This window comes from Anser cygnoides, chromosome 1, assembly GCF_040182565.1.
Source record: "Anser cygnoides isolate HZ-2024a breed goose chromosome 1, Taihu_goose_T2T_genome, whole genome shotgun sequence".
Taxonomy (NCBI): Eukaryota; Metazoa; Chordata; class Aves; order Anseriformes; family Anatidae; genus Anser; species Anser cygnoides.
In genome coordinates, this window is record NC_089873.1 from 190,530,579 (window position 1) to 190,554,218 (window position 23,640).

The 23,640-nt window shown below is 41.0% G+C and overlaps 1 protein-coding gene across 4 annotated transcripts in view; it reads left to right on the forward strand.

The window, feature by feature from the left end:
- LNX2 (ligand of numb-protein X 2) overlaps positions 1-23,640 on the forward strand; it is a 61,426-nt gene that overhangs the window by 31,993 nt on the left and 5,793 nt on the right. For all 4 annotated transcript variants that reach the window (XM_048072783.2, XM_048072782.2, XM_066989740.1 and 1 more), the window contains 7 exons: positions 3,631-4,128; positions 12,267-12,502; positions 13,520-13,719; positions 16,982-17,359; positions 18,903-19,049; positions 21,165-21,342; positions 22,965-23,196. In XM_048072783.2, coding sequence (XP_047928740.1) covers positions 3,728-4,128; positions 12,267-12,502; positions 13,520-13,719; positions 16,982-17,359; positions 18,903-19,049; positions 21,165-21,342; positions 22,965-23,196 — 1,772 coding nt within the window. In that variant the 5' untranslated portion in view covers positions 3,631-3,727. The remainder of the gene's footprint in view (positions 1-3,630; positions 4,129-12,266; positions 12,503-13,519; positions 13,720-16,981; positions 17,360-18,902; positions 19,050-21,164; positions 21,343-22,964; positions 23,197-23,640) is intronic.

Genomic DNA, 23,640 nt, shown 5'->3' on the forward strand with positions numbered 1-23,640 from the left:
CTGAGCTGATACCATGCTGTGGAGCTGACAATCTGCAGTGATATGAGAGATGAACAATATAAGGGATGTATGAAGAGGGGTGAAGCACTGTATTATAAATGGCAGTGCTCTCGTGTTGTGTATTTCAGGGGTACAGTGCTTCTACATGGAGCAAGTTCAGACACTGCTTGCTATCCCAGTTGTCTCTCAAACCATAAGTACTGTGTGTGTAGGCTTGGTAAATCGGTTGATATTTTGCACTGGGAACAGCCCCTGAAAAGTCTTGGAACAGATAATTAGGCAGCTGTGGTGTACAATCGATACGAATCCCAGTGAATAATTTTTATGTTATTGAATATGCTTGTCCTAAATGCAACCAGCAGCACAGGAAGCAGGCACCAGTGCTGGAGTGAAGAATTCCCTAGGGTTTTTTGGTTTTCAGTGCTGCGTGCGTATGTATGTATGTTTGTTGATTGTTTTGTTTTTTTAATCTCTAAGTTGTAATGGACTATATTTCTTGCAGTGAGATCTGCTGCAATGTTTGAACTGTTGTGGGGAAGAAAAGGGAAAATACTCTGTGAGATCCAGGGGCAAGCAGGAGTTCCCAGGAGGGGAGGACCAGCAGCACAGGTCTTTCTTTCAGAAGATGCTCTGCCGGTAGAGAAGAAGCAGTCCTGCACACAAGCAGGGCATGTTTGAGCCATGAACACGCATTCGTTTTGCAGTTGGTCCCACAGGTCAAAGACACAGCCATCTGTTTGTCATTCCCTTCTGGCAGGACACCGCCACCACCACAGCTCTGCCTGCAGAGAGGTTGTGGAAGGGCTCTCAGGTCATCAGCTGCGGAAAAAGGGCTCAGGTTAGCTCATATGATCGTTATTGATCGTTGGCACTAGTGGCACTGGGAAGCAGCTAGAGACAACGTCAGCAGCCGCAGAAATACGTCTGGTGGAGCACGCCTGCCGACAGCCCAGGCTGCCACCCCCCCCAGAAGAGCATCCACACCCTGATTGCCGACGGGAACATTGAAAATGTGATGGTGAAAGCCAGTTGTCTCAATAACTTTTCTTATTTTACTTTTTGTTCACAATCTGTATTAACCATTTTAAAAGTTTAGCACACAGAAGGATTTAATTACAGCCTCTCAAAAGACTGGTGCTGGTATCTTTTACCACAGCGGGTATACCGCAGGTATATTTACTGCACAGCACTACGTCGCACTCTGTAGAAGGCTGCAATGTAACACGGACCTCACAGGACAGAAGTGCTGGAAGCCTGTTCCTTTTGAAGGAACTGTTCCTAAGAGAGGGTAGATTTAGATTAGACATTAGGAAGAGATTCTTTACTGTGAGGGTGGTGAGGCCCTGGCACAGGCTGCCCAGAGAAGCTGTGGATGCCCCATCCCTGGAGGTGTTCAAGGCCAGGCTGGATGGGGCTTTGGGCAACCTGGTGTGGTGGGAGGTGTCCCTGCCCATGGCAGGGGGTGGAACTGGGTGGTCTTTAAGGTCCCTACCAACACAGACCATTCTGTCATTCTGTGAATTCGCAGTGCTCAGGGGTCTGCAACTGGAATGCACAGGATGGTCCCGGGGCATTTCTGTAGCCTCACTGATGTAGGATGGGATGTTGGGATCTTGGTTACTTGGAGAAGGAGGAGTCCTGGTCTTCATCAGCAGTAGGAGCAGTTTGGACACGTAACACATCATTGTCCGCACATTTGGACAACATACCCTTATACCAGCTTTCTGAGCCCCTTCTGCACACTGGTCGTGCCGCCGGTGCAGCTGACTGCAGAGCATCAGGCACCACATGCTGGCTGGCTGTGCTGATTTGCCTAATGCTCCACGGGGCAAAAACAATTGGTAAAGTCACGAATCTATGCAGTGTTTTTCTAGAACACCGAGCTGGTTTATTTTGCATCTCATAAAGAAGAGCCATTTAGGTGAGTCGCCTTCCTTCCATACTTATCTGGGAGCAGGAACATGCTGGTGGAGAGCTGCAGTTTGTGCATGAGGGCTCTGTGTGCTGGGCTCCTTATCTGCTTTCCAATCTTTGAATTTTTACATAATGCGTTTAAGACTGGTTTTGAGTAATCTCTTTTGGGGTCTCATTTTGCATTCTTAGTCTCCAGTAACAAAGAACTGCTGTGCTATTCCCTCCTGAAATCCTTTCCAGAAGGTGCATGTTATCTGCTACAAGGCAGGGCAATGAAGAGCATCAATTTCCACAGCAGAATAGAATCCTGGATTACAAATTACTATTTAATCCTTTTTGCGTCAAAGGATATAATAATCCTTGCAAAATGTGCTCTAAGTCTTTTGCTTGGCTGTGTGAGGTTAAGGGGCAAAAACTGAAACAGGAATTCTCTTAAATATACAACATAGCGAAATGCATGTGTTCCACATGAATTTGGGAATGTGGCTATGACTGCGTTTCAGCAGCTAAAGATAAAGATGATGGGCTTGTGCTGCTGGAAAACTAGCAGTTTTCATTTCACTGTAAGCTTGCGATTACTCTGTTAGAATACAGCCAGTTTCTCTCATGAGTGTTGCTTGGCTGAATTGTAATAAAGAATTCAGGCACAAAATAAGCATTGCTCAAATTTTTATTTTTATTTTTTATTTTTGAATGAGAACATTTACCAAAACTAACTAATTAGCAGGTCTCTTAAGAATGTGAGAAAGCTTGTTTTGTTTTCTAAATCATCCTGTTACAAGATTCAAGCAATGTGATTTTGTACAGGAGAGAAGAATAAATAACATTGGGAGGGGTAAAGATTTTGAAATTCTGGACTGATGGCTGCACAGTTTCCTGACCTTCGAGCTATTTTAAGACAAATTTTAATAACTTTTAAAGTTTAAAAAGTGAGTTCCATAGTGACAAAGTCCTTTGACTGATGTGATTATTGTCATGTTGAATATGTCGTAATTTTAATTTTGTTAGATACACAGCAAAACAGCTTAGTTGCTTGGAACCACTTCATATGATCAGTTTATTCTGTGTTTTTACTTCTGGCCTCTGCACTAAATCAAATGTGTCATACTGCATAGAATCAGCCCCTCTTAGCTGTGTAGGAATGAATCCACAGAGAGAACCTGAAGGTAAGTGGTGGCATATACTCAATATTACTAATCGAAGTAACAGAGTAAGCAATCACTTCTGTTACATTTAGTACAAAATATTGAGACCTTTAATGTGTAATATTCTACACTAATACACAAAATCCAGAAGGAAGAGTAGGACCAGATTGCTGAATAAAATCATAATCGCATATTAAAGAACACAATTAATTACTTGGTCATATAACCAGTGTTCCTCAATGGAATGTTTTTGTGCTAGATGCTGATCGCATGCATCTGGTGTGACATTGCATAACGTGATGTCCTTGCTCTCAACAAGCTGCTCCTCTTGCAGGTGAAAGCTATGCAGTGGAGCAGCTGGTACAGAGCTGTAAATGTTTGTTGTAAAACAAATCACACTGGCATATTTTTTCATTGCTCTTTTCCACAACAAATGTACACAAACCAAAAATGTTCTCTTAATCTGTTGTTCCTTAGTGGGTTTGGTAAACCCCGAACAAGTCAATAGCTCTGACAAGAACTTTCATACTTCATTTGGTACTAATGATTTTTATTTCCTTATTTGCTGCAGAAAGTGACACTTAACTGAGGAAGGGAAGTCCCATTTTCAGAGCAAACCCATCCTATGAGGAGGAGGAGGAGGAGCACTCCGCGTTCCTAGCTGCGTGATGGGGACTACAGGTGACGAGATGGCTTCGGTGGAGCAGAATGCCTCCTTGAACCCCTTGTGCTTCGAGTGCGGCCAGCAGCACTGGACAAGGGAGAACCACCTGTACAACTACCAGAACGAAGTGGATGACGACTTGGTCTGCCACATTTGCCTTCAGCCCTTGTTGCAGCCATTGGACACTCCCTGCGGACACACTTTCTGCTACAAGTGCCTAAGGAACTTCCTGCAGGAGAAGGATTTCTGCCCGCTGGATCGCAAAAGACTCCATTTTAAACTCTGCAAAAAATCCAGCATCCTTGTTCATAAACTGTTAGACAAGTTATTTGTTCTGTGCCCCTTCTCGTCAGTATGCCAGGAGGTCATGCAGCGATGTGACCTGGCGGCACATCTCAAAAACAGGTGAGCCGTGCAGATGATGGTGTTGGTAAACGAATACTTACACACTTAGAGGGATTCATATAGTAACATAAACTGGGGGGAGAGGGGGAAGAGGGTTTGTGGTGGCTTTGAAACTTACGATAGAGCAGTGTAGGAAATGATCAGTTCGTAACTGAGCACAGCCAGAGTACTGGATCCAGTTCTGGACATCGCACTGCGAGAATGGTGGGGAACACGTGGAGAGGACAACGCAAGTCAGTGGAGGTCTTGAAAAGGTGAAAGAAAATGGGATTATTTAAGGCAGGAGAAAATAAATACAGGGAGGAGGCAAGAGGGGAATGAGAGAAATGCAAGCTACGTCTGCAAAGAGGAAGCAATAGGAACAAAGGAAATTTAGTTCAGATTTTAGGTAAAAACAAAAACAGTCTGGCACTGGCGTAGATTGCTAGGGGGTGGTTGTGTATCCTCCACTTTCAGAAGTGTTCACAAACACATTAAACCAACCTGTGTCAGGAATAGTTATGGCAGCACTAATTCTGCCTTGAGATAGGCAAATGGACAATGTATCTCTTGAAACTCCTGCAAGACCTGTTCTTCTGTTGTTGTTTTAAGATTTCTTTAAAAAGTCTGTTCACAGGTTGACTATATGTTGTGTATTTATGCCATGCTTTTTTTCTAGGATTTTTTTTTTTTGGGGGGGGGGGGGCTTATTCTGAACTATTAATGATTTAAAGTTCTTCTTTTTTATGCCTTCCTACTCAAAGCATTTAAATACTGAAAGGAGGGCGTGGTAGAAAAAAGGAAAAAAGCCTGTCAAATTCAGATAGAGTAATACCTCAGATTGTGTAGACAAGTGCACTTAGTTCTTCCAACAAAGGAAAGCCTCCCTTGACTGCATGAGGTACTTTGCTACATGGACATGTTTCACCTTCTGTGGAAAGCAATGTCACTTTTCTCATGGACAAACGTTAAACCTGTTTTGAGGGGTGCACTTTACTGCTTTTGTTTTCTCTGTAGTTTGGAGGATATTTTTATAAGCAAATAGTTTTTTTTTTAATTATTTTATTACATGAGCTGTGACATAGCATTGACATTGGGCATACCATTTATGTTAAATCTAAAACATAATGGAATTGTGAGTCAGAGCTAAAAAATATTATGCACATCTAGACCAAGTAACACATTTTTAAACTGCTAAGAGATTTAAGAAATTACAAGAGGAGAATAGTGAAAAATTATGTAGAGAAGGAAATAATGTATTCAAAGGCAATGCCTCTGCTTTCAAAGGATTCTGTTCAAGTGAATTGCATCTGATATCGGAAAATATTTCCTGTCTAGAACTCAGAATTATTTGTACCTTCAATTCAGATCACATATTATGTTTAACTTTCAAAACCTGTGTTCACTTTGCAGAAAGAGGTTTCAGAAAAACATATACCTGTCCCTGCAAAAAAGCTTCAAAAGCAGAAGAGTAGGCATTGTGCATATCTGTTGTACATACATAGACAAAATGCACTAAAGAAAAAAAAACTCAGCAAGGGAGCATTTGTCAGCTGTGATGGTAAAAACAAGCACATTGCATGGTGACTCTTGGCAAAAGGGGAAGGTGCATGTTCTAACCCTTCTCTTCTCAGTTACCAGGCTGAGATGAGGTCTTTTCATTTCCATTCCACATGAACTTCATCACAGGCTTTGTTGTTACCTGCTTTGTTTTATTTAATTTTTATTATTATTATTATTTTTAAATCATGCTGAGCTTCAGAAGTTGCCTGTTTCATGCAGGATGCTTCCTTGCTTGGTAGGTCCACCTGTGTCTGCTCTTTGGACAATAAGCTATCTCCATGGGCTTCAAACCAGAGGCCCAGAGGGAGAAATAACAGTGGCTGCAGTGTGACACGGGAGAGGTTTTCTTTCATAATGCTGTCCCCAAAATGCAGGTAGTATTAGCTGTGTGCCTCCTCCTCCTGCCCTCAGTCCGGTCCAGACTCATTCAAACAACTTGTTCAGGTGTGTATTTCCAGCACAGCCTCTTCCATCTTGCTCTAAGCCCCAGATGCTTCCAGGAGCTGCGAGGACCACGGACGTGCAGGACGTTCAGCATCCCTGCAGTCTGTGGTGGGCATGGAGTTGCCTGGGTTTTGCTGGTTGTTGTACCCACAGCAGAGCCATATACCTGTGTGGTGTCTGTGTTAGGGAAGTAGAGGTACAAATGAGCAGCCTTTCTTGTTCGTTCTCCCACCCCTTTTCTTTTTTATAAATCTCCGCATTTCCATGTGTTAGCTTAGGTTCTTGCTTGTTTCCTCCAAGCAAATCACTTCTGATCTATATGATCACTTGGAAGGAGGTGGGAGAGACAGCCTAACTGTTAGGTTTATAATCCCAACATTAAACTGAATGAATTTTTGTAAAAGCCAGAATGCGAGCAAGACTCCTGCTACATGTTTACTTCATCTTCTAGTTTCTCACTGCAATTTCCCTCACCTTTTCAGTCCATTTTTCTTTATTGGCATCTCTTTGAGTGACATAGGGGCTATTTACAGCAAGGACACATAACTTCTTTGTACACGGAACACTATGTATGCTCGCTTCAGATATATGTGAAATACTCATTTACCTAATGCACAAGATTATTATGAAATCTGCGTGAGCAGAATCGCGAGCTTTTCCTGTTTGTCAGCTGGAAGAAGCTTTCAGTCGCAGGCTGCTCATCTTGAATTCCTTCTCTTGTCTTGGGATGCGGATGTGCATTTTGAGTACAGGGTGATTTTCAGTTTTCAATTAAGTTTATTTGCAAACATCTGAACACCAGTAATTATCATTGCTGACATAAAAGATGGCATTAACTGTGTAGCTTGAATTTGATTTCGTGTGGATTAGTGAATCTAGCAAAATCCTGTTACTGATTATTAAATGTAGCAAAGAAATATAAAATTCAGTGTTACTGTAATTTTTAGTATAGATTAATATAAACGAGTCTCAGTAAGCATTTATATAACTAGTCTGCATTTCTAAGAAATGGAACATGTTTGGTTAGTTTTGGGAGTTTAAAAACATTCACACTCAGGTTTTCCAGTGTTGTTATAATTGGCTCCCTTTGAGCATAAAAGCTGGAAGAAATGTCATAATATCCACCAGGCAACTCAGAGTGCAAGGTTACTGCAAGCTGCTTTCGAAATAAGAGGCATGAGACACAAATATGATTGCTTCATGGTCACTAATTGTATTTCATGGTACCTTGTTGCTTAAAGAAAATATTAATGATTTATCGATCTTTCAGTTTTGCCGGGTTCATTTGGGAAATGTGGCTTTCAAAGTTGAACACAGTGAACATAATCTGCCTTAAAGGAAAAAATGCATAATAATGTTGGGTTGTACTGTTTTTCTCTGTCAGTTGAAATAAAAAAAATGGTAATGTTTAGTAAAGTAGGTGCCAATTCCACTTCTAAATATCAAAGTCAATTTATCAGAACAAAATCTGTGAAAATTCATAGGGCTTTTTCTGTGTGATTTTGATTCAGTTAATTCTTACAGATGATTCAGACCTGAACAAATTCCATTGTACAAAACCATATTCCTAAATTTGTATGACTTTTTAATAAGAGGGTTAAGTATCATGTTTATGTATTTCTTTTGAGTCAGGCTTCAATTTTCTCGTATGTTCTATTCTGGTAGTTTAAGTTGTTATTTTGGATGGGGACATTTTTCCAAATGTTTTAACGTTGAGGCTAACATTCAAGCCAATTTTGTGGAAGGCTAGATTTGAACTTTAAAAAAGATTGTATTTTCTGAAAATGAAGAAATTATTGAGCTACTCACTGTGTGTCAATTAGCATGCTTAATGTACAGGTTTAGATTTAGAAGACCTACAGGCAAATTAGCTGTAGAAATGCAAATGCTTATCATTCAAAAGTTTGGAAATCTCTCATATTTTGGTGTTTATTATAGTGCTTCTGGGTTATTTTCCTTTCACCCATTCTCATGCCAGCTACAAGCACTGTCCCTACGCTTCTGCTTTTAACACCAAAAGAGTTGAAGAGGATCTGCAGAATTAACCCTTTTTTGGACTGTCCTTTCTTACACATTTCTTATACTTTCTTATACAACATATTCAGGGCTTCTCCATGTCACCAAGGACTTTTTCCATTGCTGGAAAAGAGAAGGATCTACCTGGGGTTGGTTTCTGCTCTGAAGCCCCCTGAGCCTACCCCTTGTAGGCTCCTCAAATCATTAGATGTAAAAAACAATATGGAACAAAAGCCCTCTTCCCTGTGTGTGTGTGTTTTTGTTTTGATTTTTTTTCCCCAAATCCTCTTGGTTCCCAACTCTAGTTAACTCCTAGTGCTTCTTTATTTTTTTATTTTCTTCCCCTGGCAAAAGAAACAACAAACCCCAAACACTTTGCTTTCCAAAGAGGCAACATGTTTTACTCTGAATTGCAGCTGTAAATCTTGCCAAAATTACTCTTTAAGGTCGCTTTGCTGGCATAGTTTTTTTGAGCGATAGCACAGGCATTTCAGCTGCTTCTCTGCAATCTTTGCTTAAATTCAGCTCGTACTTGGAAAACGATTTAGTGCAAATAGTTTGAGGCTGTTTGGTGTGTTTGCTTTTATCAAACCTCTAGACTGGGCAGAAACTGATGGTGTAAGTTACAATGAAATCTTTCTTTTCAGTAGGCAGTGAGCAAATGTGTTTTTCAAGCCCCTACTGTTATTCCACGGAATACACTATAAACTACATCTTAATTTTGTATGAAAGCTCTTTTTATCTGCAGAGAGGGATTGCTGCTGGTGTTCCAAGAAGTCAGCTTTTAAATGAGAAACCATCAGACTTGGCTGTTTTAAAATACATATATAAATAAGTAACAATCTGGTATGGATTAAGAGAGGTTGAAGATAAAAATTACACATACAAGCAGAAGCTCATTTGACATCCCAAGAACACCTACCCTTAAAGTTCCCTGATAAATTATATCACTTAGGTCCTTTAGCTGGTTGTTTCAGCATTGCTACTCTTAGGCATTCATGAAAGAAATACCTTCTGCATGTTTTAGAAAAACGTGCCTTCTTTTCTTCTCACTTGTAGCCAAGTTATTTTGGCTTTGTAGGTAAATATGAAATGCCATTCCTGGAAGAGACATTTCAGTCTCAAGTCCTTCTTTATGCCATTTGTTGTAAGAGAATGGATTCCTGTACTCATAAAAGGAATCTCTGATGCTAGCTTTGATTCCAAGACATCCGTCTGTGTACAGAACTCGTTACAAGATTTTGTCAAAAATGCTCTTTATCCCAAGCATTTGGTAAAAACAGTTAGTGAAGTTGTGCACCTTTAGAGATTTATTGGCACTTGCTATCTGTTACAACTGCTGTATGGTTTCACCGTTTGTGAATAATACCTTCCTACTGCCAATAAATACATTTTTATGTTGCAAGAGGAAATGAAAACTCTTATAAATGTGCTTGAATACCAATACCATCTTTTGCTGCTCAGTAGGTGGAATATCATGTTTAAAGAGCTGGGAACTGGCATCCTGTGAGTTGATGTCTCTACCAGACAGCTCCTTTCCTGGCCATGCAGCTCCGCTCTACCAGGCTGAAAGTCTTAGCCTGTTAGTTACTGATTCATTTGGGGCAGAAGAGACGAATCTGTTACCAGAATTAGTTATTTATTTTTTTATTTTTTATTTTTGTCTTGTCAAGTGCTGCATTAAAGGGATCCCGTTGAGCTATGTAGGTGCGCTCAGGAGGTTGTTTACATTTCTCGCTGTTAGCCTTTGAAATGATAATGAAATAGCATTGGCAAAAATAAACCTCAAACCTATTTATATTTCGCGTGACGACTTTAATCAGCTGCCAAACAATGATGGGGGAATGTGCTCTGTGAACGAGGCGGGGGGAGAACCTGTCTATGGTCTGGAAGGCTTTGACAGAAACAGGACGCCGCCGAGGATGGGTTTTGTTCTGTCCTGTTTTGTTACAGCTTAAAAACAAACAAATGAACAAACAAACAGAACAGGCTTGCAAGGTGAGCTTAGCCACCTACACCTGCTCCTCCGTGATCCACGGGCCTTGTTTTGGTGGAAGATGCATAAGGAAGTGTCTGATCCACAGAAGTAGTCCAGCAAGGCTGGGCTACGGCCTCCAGGCTCCATGGGATTGAAGCATCATCACCTGACAGCATTAATTTTGAGCAATTCATTCACTTCTTAGCCTAAAATCACCACACCTGTAGCAGGGCAGTTCAGGGACAGCAAAGACATGCAATGCAGGGTGGCCTTGGCCTAACCGTGTCAGAGCTCCCAGTAAATAAGGTGTTTCCTCCACAAGAGCCTTTCCCCTTCCCATGTGAGTGGTATTGGAGTTTTTTCTTTATTATTTCTTTTTTTTCTTCTTTTTCCTGTTGGCAATGCTAAGATTTTGGAGGAGCGTGAGGCTAACCCATCAAGATAAAGTAGTGTAGAAGTCAAGCATTTGCTTTGAGGGGTTGCCTCTTGCCTTTTCTTGGCCTTCTGGGATTCTTGCTTTGAGGTTTGTATAGTGAAATGGTCAACAATAAAAAAATCCTGCTGAGTTTCACCTGCAACTTTATGTCTCAGGCCACCAGATTAAATTGAGACCAGCCTGATTTTTTATGTTTTTTTCAACCCCTTTTTGGCCGATGAGTCTCTCTATGCCAGATTTTATATAGTAATTATTGCCGAAGCAAGCCCAAGAAGCACATTTGTGTTCCTTCATTAAAATAAACTTTTTCACAAAGCAAAACCTTTCAAGTAATTTTCATCTTTCCTGCCTGCACTTTCTTAAGTTTAAAGATGACTAGCAGGTGCAAAACACATCATCTTGGGGAAAGCCGCAAGAAATAATGTCTGAAATGTGTCATTTCATAATGTGAATTGCCTCTAATTTATGTATTCACGTACATTTCACAGCACATTTTGGTTATTTCATTCTTCAAAACTTACAAATCATGATTGTTATGATATATACATACATCTATATATGTCAGTTTATGTGTGTATAACTGCTGAGGGGGTCACAAAATCTATACAGGTGTTTTTATCGAAATTCTTCGGAGCTGAGTAACTTTGTTAGCATTTGTTCAAAATCCCTCATGTCAAAACAGTCTAACCATATAATTATCAAATCCCCTTCGTAGAATATCAGCATGTTGTGATTCTCAAAGCATTCCAGTTTAACAAGTTAGGGCATCATTAGACTTTTGGCGCCTTTTACTCTGTTAACACATTTCTTCTCCTGTTGCAAACAAAGAATTTCTTTGAGTGTAACAATCTGTCAAGACGCTAGACAAGGAGTCCTTTCAAGAACGTGGTTTCTTTTTTTTTTTTGCACTGCTACAGTATGAGCATCTTTATGTGGTCAGCAGCTCCAGAAGCAGAAGCTTTAAGGAGGATGTCATATACTGTAGGGCATGAAACAGCCTTAAGAATAATAGGAACTCATGAAAATCAGTTTACAATGGAAAGAATAAAATCTTCATGGTGGATTGTTACTTGGGGGTAAGCAAAAAGCTGGACCTTCCATGTGAAGTCAGGAAGAAAAAAAGGGAAGATGGAGAATGAAAGACTCTCTGCAGATTCAAAAGATCATGAGCAGAGCTGCTAATTACTTTAAACTTTTTGTGCAAATGTCAGGTGTTATATTTTTCAGTATTTTAATACCTAGATTGAAGTGTAGGTAAACTTTTCATCTCTCTCTTTCCTTCCCCAGGTGGCTCCAAGAAAATGTAATGTTTCTTTCTTGGCTTACTAAGGTCAAGGGTGATGGCTTCAGGGGATGCTCAAATGTGTTTTGGAGCAGGGCTCTTCTTCTGTGGAATTTTGTCCTGATCCCGTCCAGTCTTTTCAAAAAGATTTATCTTCCAGAAACTGAAATATACATAGCAAACAAGGCCACACTCAGAATGCATCACAGCACATTTAGTTCATGGCCAGAACACTACGTAGTGGAAATTTTGTGAAGAAGGCAGTCTTATATTGGGGTGCTGTCCGCTGACATGCATTTTGGCCGTAAAATCCAGTGCGTTTAACATTTTTTATGATTCCTTTAAAGCTGTGGCCTTGCAGAAGACTGATATTGCTGGCTGGAGAACTGGGGCGTTTCGTGCTGCAGACTTGACACGCGGTGTAAATGTTTCCTTCACAGGTGCCCTGGGGCTTCCCATCGAAGGGTGGCTCTGGAGAGACGGAAAGCGAGCAAGCTGCAAGCAGAAGCCGAGGGTGAGACGGGTCCCGGTGGGACGGAGCAGCCCAGCAGCGTGTCTCCGGACGCAGATCAGGGAGTGGTGCCGGCTGAGCAGAACTTCACACCCGCCCTTCCCACCTGGGGAGATGAGCCCAGCATCGACAATCCTCCTTTTGAAGAGAACACAGGAACAGACAGTATGTCATCAGCTATCTTCTCAACCCTGTTACAGGTTGCTTTTATCAGATGTAGAAGCTGTTACGGTGTCAGAGCTTGTCTCTGTGTGGACCGTAAATGCACATCTTCATTTTCTGCTCTTTTCTCTTGCAATTCCTGGAGAAATGCTAGTGGGTTTCCATTATGGGCAAGTATGCAGCTGGGCTAAGGTCACAGTTAGGAAGGAAAGAAGTGTCTGTGTGTGTGCACCAGATGTCACGGTGCTGCGTGCTACACACATGCGCTATGCAATAGCTCATGTCAATCTACTGGCAGCGAGACTGAAGCCGTGAATTTTCTGTAAAACTACAAAAGCTGTTTCCTAAGATGAGATTTCTTTTCTCCTCTCCCCTCTTGGCTCCCCTGCCTGGATCAGCAGGCTTCCTGCACACGGAGTACTGTCCTGCTTGGACAAAAAGGCAGCTGAGTAGCTCCTGCATCCACCTGCATCGAACTAGCAGTAATGCCTCTAGCATCTGGGATTTTAGAGAGGAAGCACTGGGCCTTACCGCAGAGGAAGGTGGTCTTTTCCCCTTCCTTTCTCTGTGTATTTGCTGTCCCTCAGCATCCCACTTTTTCCTCTGTAGTTGTCTCCACGTTTGCTTCATAAACGGGCTCCTCCTTGGCACCTGTTAACAGTTAATTCAGGTGGAACAGCAGCCACTGAAGAAGCATGGTAAAGACATGCTCTGCAGGGTGTACCCCACAAGTGATCAAATTGGAAAGCATTTGAAATTTATGATAAAGGACAGGACTCAAAGGGTTCAGAATATCCTTTTCAAAAAACAAAGCATGGATGCTACTAAGATGCTGTAGATTACTTCAAATGACATAGGTGTCCCAACAAATAGTGGAATAATCCAATCACACTTACTTACTTTGTTATTAAACCGTTGTTGTGTGTCGTGCCCGTCTTGTCCTCTGGTGATTTGCTTTGTTGAAAGTGAATGCGGTATAAAAGACATTAATCTTCTTTTTCTTTTTTTTTTAATTGACAGCAAACCAACAGCCACCTACCTTGCCTGAAGGAGAGATCACTACTATTGAAATTCATCGGTCCAATCCTTATATTGAATTAGGAATTAGCATAGTGGGTGGCAATGAAACGCCTTTGATCAACATTGTTATTCAAGAGGTTTATCGGGATGGGATCATTGCCAGAGATGGAAGACTTCTTGCTGGAGACCAAATACTTCAAGTATGGAATCTCATTACATATTCTGTCTGCTTGCTTTCCATTCAGTTGTTGCAGAACTGTCTGTTAAATGAGATGGGAGATTTTCCTTGTCAGACTTATGTTGTGTAAATGTTAGCTTTGCAATTATCAGTTGGAAGGCCAATTAATATTCAGAGCACAGCCTGTTGTTCTAGCACTTTTGGCTGTGATGCTTGGTGGGGTTCATGGGATCAGCCCCCAGAATTAGTTTTCCTCCTTAGCATCTCTTATCAATTTTTAAAGCATGAGCGTATTTTTCTGTTTTTAAATGTTGTGGGTCTGCTCTTTATTTCAACTTTACACATGCTTTCCAAGGAAACCAAAGGGTACTTCTGGGTAACAAGTTGGCATGATTTGTCCCATGTGAAAAGCAATTTGTGGGTTGTAAGACTGACTTTATCTGAATTACTATTTTAATCTGGCTTCAATGTTACCTTCCAAAAGCGTCTGCAGCTCATCTGCATCTTTCAGTATTTATAAAAGAGAGAGTCAGTGATGTTCTTCACTGGCATGATTTCAAGCCAAGTGCTCTAAATATTTTTCTGAAAAATCAAACTATTAGAATTTAATTTGGTTATGATAAAATGTGTATTTTTGTTAGTTTTAAGTTACTAGCCACAGACAATGTAAAATGATCTAATTCTATTGATTTTGTATTGGGGAAGGGGTTAAGTACAGCACTCTGAACAACAGCAGTAATTGAATTCTACATAAACAAGATAGTCCTCCGCCTTTCTTCTGTTTTTGAATCATTCCACCTGAAACAGGTCATCATTTCAAAATGACTTCACTAAAAATGCTTGTTTTTGATCTGATAGCCTGAGATCAGTCCAAAAGTAGTATCAGCCTTTTTCATTTCATTTTTTTTGAAACCCAGGAGAGGGAAGTAGCTTAAGTATTGTAGTTACACTTAGAATAAAATCAGTTTGCACTTCAGAAAATAGTCTGTTTTGAGAAATGTGCCTTTTCCTCTCTTTGAGTGTTAGGAGAGTAGCTGGCCAAGAGAGTAACCCAAGGGGCTTCCAAAATGTTGCCTTTTTAACGAGCAGTTGCAGACACTGATTGAATGCTACCTAATTTATTCCCATAGTCAAGGGCTCTCGTTGGTTGCAGAATAGGGACCTTGTCACTGAAGCTTTGGAAATTCTTGCCATTTGGGCAGGTGTCAATTATAGTTTCCAAAGCCATAAGTGGCGATAAATTGACTATAAATAGGATTTATAAGCTGCAGTGTGTTCTCCCTATCCATGTGCTGACACTGAAGCTGTCAGATGCTAGGAAAGTGCTTGTCGGAGTCCTTTTGTCACCGTGAGGATGAGGTGCGGGAGGTAAAAGCAAAAGTTTTTGAAAGATACAATATCTCTGTTGCTTTAGATTTGCCTGTGCAGGTGCTGAGCTGTTGTGTTAAAATTACCAGGCTTGGTCTGTACAGATGTAATTAGGCATAGGGTTAGACATGGCTCAGTACAAGCTTCAGTCAGTTACTTCTGAAAATGTCTTCAAAGACTTTTTATGAGCAGTAAAGGACTGAAAGAAAGCCAGGAAGGACTACGGGGTGAAACATAGCGTTTTCTTGCCCAGTCAAACAAGATTTGACTTTTAAGATCTCCTTTTAATACTGAGGGGAGCAACATTTAGTAACTGCTACAAGCAAGTGCACGTTGTGTATGATATACAGATAGGTGCCTAAAAGTGCTCTACAAATTGTCCCTTTTTTATGCTGGACTGTGGCAGCAGTTTATGTAAAATATGTTCTAATGAGAATCTGTTTTCACAAGGAATGCTAAGGCTGTTTTATTCTGGAGCTGTGAACTGCCTTGTAGAAAGAAGAATTAAATTTTATTGCATATATTCTTGTATGCCCTTTGCAGGCTTCCATATTTTATGTATTTACTTTAGCTAGCGACAGCTAAAAATAAAACTAAATTTAATTTAAGGGCTCTGACAGATGAGCCCTGGTGGATTTCGCTGGTGGCAGCTTTACATGTTATTTCTTCAAGCTGTGCCTCCCCTCCCTCCGCTCAAGGTTACATCTGGTCTGGGGGCAGCGGCTGTATTGCTCAGGATTGGCCGCCCAAAGCCCCTCAGCTCAGATGTGTGATGTAAATGTGATGGTTATTGTACATAGATATTTGGATCTTTCTCTTCCTAGTTTTTGCTGGTTTTTTTTGTGTGTGTTTTTTTTATGATTTTTTTTTGGTATAGATATTTGACATCAATTTTTTAATTTAGTATACGTTCCTTTTGGGTATTTTTTTTTTCTACTTAAATCATACGGGCAGGGGCTCTTCCATCAGGGCACAATAATATGTGCCAAGAAGAATGTTTCAGTGTTAACTCTGAACCCTTCCTTACCCCACAGAAGGCAAATACTGCTTTTCTGCCAGCTTTTGTGGTGGTCCTGTTTTCTGCTAACTTCATTGCACTGTCGTTTTTTACCTTAACTTTACAGTGGAAGAGATGACTGAGGGTAACTGATCTTTGCATCAGTGGGCCACATAACAAACAGAATTCTTGTGGATAGGGAGGGAGAGCTTGGTTTGGTTTTCATTTACAACTGAATTTCGAATGATACAGGTTGCAAGTCTGAGATTCTGACCTCTACTGAAGTCAATGGTAAAGCTCCTAAGTTCATGCTAAGGCTTCAGAACCATTAAAACCGCCTTATCTTCTGTCTTAATGAATATATTTAAATATTCTGGATTTCAATTTTTTAATTTTTTTTTTGCATCGTGGAAGTACTGAATATTGTTAGATGTAAGCTTTCCTCAGAGATTTGGGTGAATTCTTTTTACAGCTATTATTTTTATAGATTTAAGTGGTAATGAGCTTGATGCTGAAAGCACACGTGATGAAAGCTGAAAGCACACATGAGATGATGCTGAAAGGACACATGAGTTCTTGTTCTGGAGAACAAACTAGGTAAAGATCTAAGGAGTACAGGAGACCAGGAGAACAAAAACCATGGAGTAAGAGGGTGGAGGGCGTTCACCATTCGAGTAACGTTGTCACCTTTGTGGGAAATAGGTTTGTAGACAGAGCAGCCAAAGTGGGTTTGCAGAAAAGGATGGAAGGAAGAGAGCAGAAGCCCAGTACAAGCAGATAAGTAGGTTGCTCAGGGTAGGTTTTCTTGGATTTTATAGAGACCTCTGAATTTAGTTTGAAGAGGACTTTATGTCCATAACGAGGAACAATTAAACGCATAAGAACAGCATTCTGATCTTTTTTTCTTTTTTTTTTTCAGGTGAATAGCTTTGACATCAGCAACGTGTCCCACAACCACGCTCGAGCTGTGCTGTCGCAGCCTTGCACGGTGCTGCACCTCACCGTGCTGAGAGAGAGGCGCTTCGGGAGCCGCACGCACGGCCACGCTGAGACCACCACCACCTCCTCCTCGAGGGAGGACAGCTTCCAAGTCACGCTGCACAAACGTGACTCCAGCGAGCAGCTTGGCATTAAACTCGTTCGCAGGACAGATGAGCCGGGAGTCTTCATTCTTGACCTCTTGGAAGGGGGATTGGCTGCTCAGGATGGCAGGCTCTGCAGCAACGACCGAGTGCTTGCCATCAACGGGCACGACTTGAAGCACGGGACGCCAGAGCTTGCTGCTCAGGTTATACAGGTAAATTGCATTCCCTTCCTGAAACCCTAGTTCTTGGGTCTTGTGCGAAGCCTGGGGTCGAGTCTGTCCCAGACAGAGCAGCTTGAGTGCAATACCTAAAAGCCTGCAAAAAAAGTTTGCTGTGATACGTGTTCTGGAAGTAATGCCGCAAAACAGGGTCTGCTTTGGCACCTTGCATATGAAGTTCGTCTCATTAGAAGTGAAAAGTGCATTCATTAGTCTTCCCTAGCATGCAGCCTGAATGTTAGAAGGGTGCTCATGTGAGTACCATGTAGCCTACTGCTTAGCCAAAAAAAAAAAAGGAAAGCTATTATTATATTTGTGTATCCAGTTTTGATTTACACTTACTTTTTTTGGTCTACACTTAGTGAGACCTATAAAAGTGGGCATTGTTTTGTATTGATTTACCTGTGCATTGAATTGGGGGGCTGGAGTAGGAAAATGGTTTGGCAGGCTTCATAGAAGCAAGAGGTGGCAGCTAGGACCACAGAGTCGGTCTTCCATTGGTCCCGTGCAAATTCATTTCCTGAGTGTTCAGAAAGGGCTGCTCCAAATGGCTGGCTCTGCTCTGATCACAAATATTACCCAAAGCATTACACAATCAAGCACGCGTCCCCTTCCTATTCCTGCAGGAAAACCTCTACACCACACCTGTCTCCTAGTCTGTAAGGAAACAGCTGCAGCACGTTGCTGCTTCCGTGCTGACGGGATATTGGGAAAAAATGCTCTGTTTTTGGTAAAGTTGGAATAGACCAGTAGCAGGGTCTTGCAGTCCAGTGCAATTGCCTTTGGTTAACCCAAGTTTCAGCACCAAATAGGGAACCACGATTCAAATGAGTTGTAAATGCATGTTTCAGGTATCATTTTAAGAGCTTCCATTGCAGTTAAAGGAAAATAACAATGATCCTGGGGATTGTAATGCCAGTTTCCCAGTTTCAGGATACAGTGAAATGGTCAGAATGTTACAGTGGGTAACTTTTTTCTCTTGAGATATGTTTTTAAATCAACGGTAAGTGTTGATACTTCATTTAACATCTATTCTCTGAGTCTCCTGATATTCCCACATCTCCAGAATTTGTTGGTCTGCTCATACGTGACATCTTTCTCTGAAGTTTCTTTGGGAAATACCAAAGGTATTCAGAGCTTATGACAAAAATCTGCAGATCCTGGAACCATCATGTATGCATTTCTTCTTTTATTGATAACACATTGCACAAATTCGTAGAGGCTGCGAATGTTTTTTTGTTTGTTTTTAATGATTGAAGCTTCATAACACAGAGAGAATTAGTCCTTTTTGCAAAGAATTTCCAGGTGATGCAGAGGTAACACCAGGGGAAAAGAAGGAGTCTTAGTGTCCTCTCTGTTCTAGGGGGAACTGCAGCAAGAATCGAGTAAAGGACTGTGCAGTATGAGAAATCTGTGGCACCCCCAGGAACTGGAAAACAAGTTCTGCTGTCTTCTTGTTTCATCATATAATTTTCTTCCCCTCTGCTAATTATCAGTATCCTACCAACTTCTTTACTTTGCTTTATATATTTGACAGGCGAGCGGGGAGAGAGTGAATTTGATCATCTCTAGACCCACAAAGTCACAGACGGTCAGTATCATCCGAGACACAGGGACTCACAACAGCAACCCACACCAACACCAGTCCCAGCAGCTGTTTCACAGCAGACCCAACTCGCATAAGGTTGGTGTTTCTCTTTTAAGAGTTACAAATACGGTTTTTGTCATGTGATGGTCTAAGTGAGTAGTAAGGCATGACTGGAAGAACAGGTTACATCTTCTTTTCGACCTGCTTAACAAAGATTTCCAGGTACTGAAGTCCTGCATCATGTCTGGAGTAGGAACAAAAGATACACGACTGCATTTCACTGTTTTTTGGATTTGCTGACTGCTGTCATTCAAGAGTGTTCTTGTTTCTGCCACTGTGCTGGCTGCAACCAGCAAGGATAGGAGATTTGGTGCACACCATTCAATATATAAAGAGCACGTTGAGGAGATGTGTCATCTCTTCCATGAGCCAACAGTGCCATTTGCAAGACTGCTGAGTTCTGCAAGGTCAAGGTAGGAGGGAGAGGCAGAATGAAGAGACATTCATGAAGCTAGTGTCAAATCATCCATAAGACTGCAGAAATAAAGCCTGTGCTTCAGGTGTTCCTGTGGTTAGAATGACTTCTCAGCATGCAGATTTTGTGAAATAATTGTCACGTTGACCATGTCAACCAAGCCACCTTTTCTCCTATCCATTCTGTTGGCATCACTGTTTAATGTCATAATTCTGCTGGGGGAATTTAAATGTGTTGAAAATATATATATTTTTTTTAAGTTTGGGTAGTTTCATAAAGGTGCAATGAGGCTCTAGTGAAAAAGGCAAGAAGCTTTTTTTTCTCCTAAGGGGCAAAGGTGAGGCTCCCAAATACTGTTAGTGGCTGTTAGTGCTTGCCACAACGATACTCCATATCAACAGAATAATTACAGCTCATCTGTAGCAGAGCCTGAACCCACTTTCCATCTACCAATATATCTTGTATTCATATTACAATTCCAAAGCCAATTAATTGGCTGAGCTGATTTCCCTAGCATACCAGTACCATTCGTGGTCTCTTTCAAAGTAGCAAGTCTCATGCAACTGAAAGTGATGACCAAGCTAGACTTGTCCTATGTTTTATATATTTTATCTTTGCTTCCCTATCATTAATCTACAGTTGGTTTAGAAGTCTTTTGGCTTAAAAAAATGTTTATATAATTGCGTGGCACCAGCCAGTTAGTCCTAAAGCCTGAAAACTCCAGGAGGAATTGTCCTTATAAGCTATGATACATATATTATGTGATTAACATGGATATGCAGGCAGAATACTCAATCAGAAGGAACATGTGGCACTGAAAGTGGAAGAAAAGAGTTTCCATTTTCTAAGAGAAAGTGGGAGAATAAAGAAGTGTTTGTATTCAGAAGAATCTTCCAGGTTCTTTCTTCTGTTATTTTGGATTCTTTCCAAGTATTTTGTTGATTTAAGATGTTAGTGCAGGTGTACGTGCAGTGGTTTGAATGTATCACTAAATATCCTGAAGGGGAAAGGCTTGAGCGAGTGAAATACACTTTGATTCAGGTCTAAATCCTCTAGATAGGGAAAAGCTAAATAGGGGCTAAACTTTATAATTCATGTGTTAGAAAATGAAATGCAGTGTTTTCTTCTTGCTTCAGGTTTGGGTTATCCTTACAATCATCAGGGAGTCTGCACAAAGCATCCATTAACAGCCTAGAGCATTGATTGGCCTTAGCTACTCGGTGCTCTGAGAGAGGCTACACATCAGCTGTGAAAGAAAACATGGCACATAAGGGCTTTAAATGACCCCTCTGTTTGATCATGAAAACATGTGTTTTTGTTTCTTATGGAGCTTTTTTGTAGTTGTGGGCCATATTCTACTTAAAAATGAGATAATGCTGATATTCACCAAGACATCAAAAGATTTATTTCTGCTTGGTTTCTAATCTTTTGACCATACGGTTTCATAGCACAGTCCTAAAATTTAGCCTGTTCCAGTATAAGAGCTAAAAGAAACTGTAGTGAGATTTTCAAGAAGGGCCTTTATAAACTTTCTGTCTGTACTTAAGCATTTGCATGAGTGGCTTTTTTACTTGATCTGATGTAGAAGAAATCAAGCTGAAGCCAATTTGCACTACAGACTTAGTCCTATTAAACCTTGTCCAAGTGCCAAAGTATAGCTTTGGGGTGTATTTAGTTGTGTTCTTAGTTTTTGTTTTGTTTAAGTTTTAACAATATTATTTATTCTTGTCAAACAGGATCTCTCCCAGTGTGTTACATGCCAAGAAAAGCACATTACTGTGAAAAAAGAGCCACATGAATCTCTGGGAATGACAGTGGCAGGAGGCAGAGGCAGCAAAAGTGGCGAATTGCCCATTTTCGTGACAAGTGTACAGCCTCATGGGTGTTTGGCAAGAGACGGCAGGATTAAACGAGGTAGGGCTTGGCCTTCCTGGTGGCACGGGTGGCCTCTGATTGGTTTTTGATGAGTGCATTCACTGAAATCAGGTGGTGCCATAATGTCTTTTAACAGATGTAACAAAGCCGTGATGAGTGCTTGTCTTCATGTTTCAATAATGGAAATACAGTATTTATTACCACGCTTTTAGGAAAGGGATGTTTAGAGAACGATAGCAGGGGAAGTGGATGAGATCAGGAAATGTCTGGCTAAATTCTTTACAGCTGACTGTAATCCCCTGAGCTGAGGGTCCGATGTGGTGCTTTGTACTGTAGTACACGCATCCTGTTTTTGTGTTTAATTTGGTGGGATGGGCCCCATCTCTGTTGGAGGAATCTCCAGTCCTCACTATAATATCTGAACAGCTCAGATGTTCCTGATGGCAGGTCGTAGCTCACCCAGGTGAAGTTTACCCCCAAAGCTACTTCTGTAATGACTGTAGAACTTGAATGCTCTCTTGTCCTTTGTCCAGCTGTTCCTTGGCTTTACAGAAGGATAAAGGGGACTGGGAGGTGGAGGTTAGACTCAATGAGGTTAGACTCAGTGAGGTTAGACTCAATGAAGAAGACAGTCCTGAGTGATCAATATCTAAGCATTGATGATTAAAACATACTGTGCCATATGTGAAGCAAAGGCTGCATATGGCATCTCTGCAACTCAGTGTTCACAGAATCTCAGATTGTTTTAGTTAAGAAATTTAGGGGGAAAAAAAACAACTTCACAAACTGCAAATTTAAAAAGAACAGTGTAGGAACCTCCTTATATGTTTCTGAGATGAATTACACCCACATACCAATGTGTAGTCTTTCTTTTTCTGTACTACTGTGAAAAGCACAATTGATGGAAGAATCACAATTGCTGTTTCATTATGTAATATTAAAGTAGCCACAGCAGCAACAAAAGTGATTTAGAGTTAAGCTGCACCTCAGCTTCATCTTTCCCTGGGAGGCAAAAGCTTTCAGAAAAAGAGTCTCATTCCAAAGGTGACTCAATTGTTCACGTTTTTGCTTTGAGATTCCTGGCTTTCACCAATAAGTGAGCCATTGTGTGAAGGAGACTCTACTGCTTGGATGGTAAATTACATGCTTGTTTTCACCCTGAGGCATTTAAAAATTATTCTGAAATAAAATAAAAATTGTGGCTTTGTTTTTAGTGTCTTGGACTCTTTCCAGATGATTATCTTTGCACAAATGCTTTCTTTCTTCTAGTAGATTGGTTTTTGCACCAACCTTTCCAGCAGTTTTTGAATTGCTTTCTGTTCTCCCAAATTAAAAGCTAAAAGAACACTCTGTAGAGCCTCACTTACCTTTAAGACTTGGTTACGTTGTGGTGCCTGAGTTGTTCTTTTCAGCATTCTTCCTTCCCTTGTAAAGTTTGGGTTGACCTGAGATATTCCACTGGGAACAGTTATGCATTAGAGTTTTAAACAGACAGGGTAAAGCTTAAAAACTAATGATGCTGTTCACGTTCCCAAGGTGCTAGTTCAGACTGTCTCAGCTTCAGAAAAATACAGTATTAGATGAAATCCTGGTGAGAGAGGTGCTGCGGGTATGAACAATCCTGGGAGACTGATGTGTTCTTATTTGCACCTCTTGAACAGGCGATGTGTTGCTGAACATCAACGGCATCGATTTGACTAACCTCAGTCACAGCGAGGCGGTGGCCATGCTCAAAGCCAGTGCTGCCTCCTCAGTAGTCGCCCTGAAAGCACTGGAAGTCCAGATTGTAGAAGAACAACCCCAGGCTAATGAAGAACAACTGAGTACTATCAGTGAAAATGAATACGATGCCAGTTGGTCACCGTCGTGGGTCATGTGGCTGGGACTTCCAAGGTACTGAATTAATTAATACAATAATTAGTTACAAAAGCAGAGGTGTTTTTAGTTGCAGCACATCTGCCTGCCCAACCATCTCATTCTGTTTGCCTTGTGCTCATGATGAGGACCATGAACAGGAGCAATGTTTTCTTAGGCAACTGAAAGATGAAGAGACTTGGTTTATTCCCTCACAAACCATAGTAACTGCCCACGTGGATTCTTCTCATTGGAAATAAGTAATCTTTTCCATTGCTTAACCGTATCAAAATTTCCAGTAGAGTATCTAAAACCAGAGAGATAATTAATAAAAACCCAAAGTATTTGCCCATGTGTCTCTGTGCTAATCTACTACTTAAATTTATGAAGCCAAATATATCATGTTAGAATACTGGATCAGACTTTCCATTCTCAGACTTTTTACACAGGTTTCTTACACACAAACAAGTCTGTAGATACAAA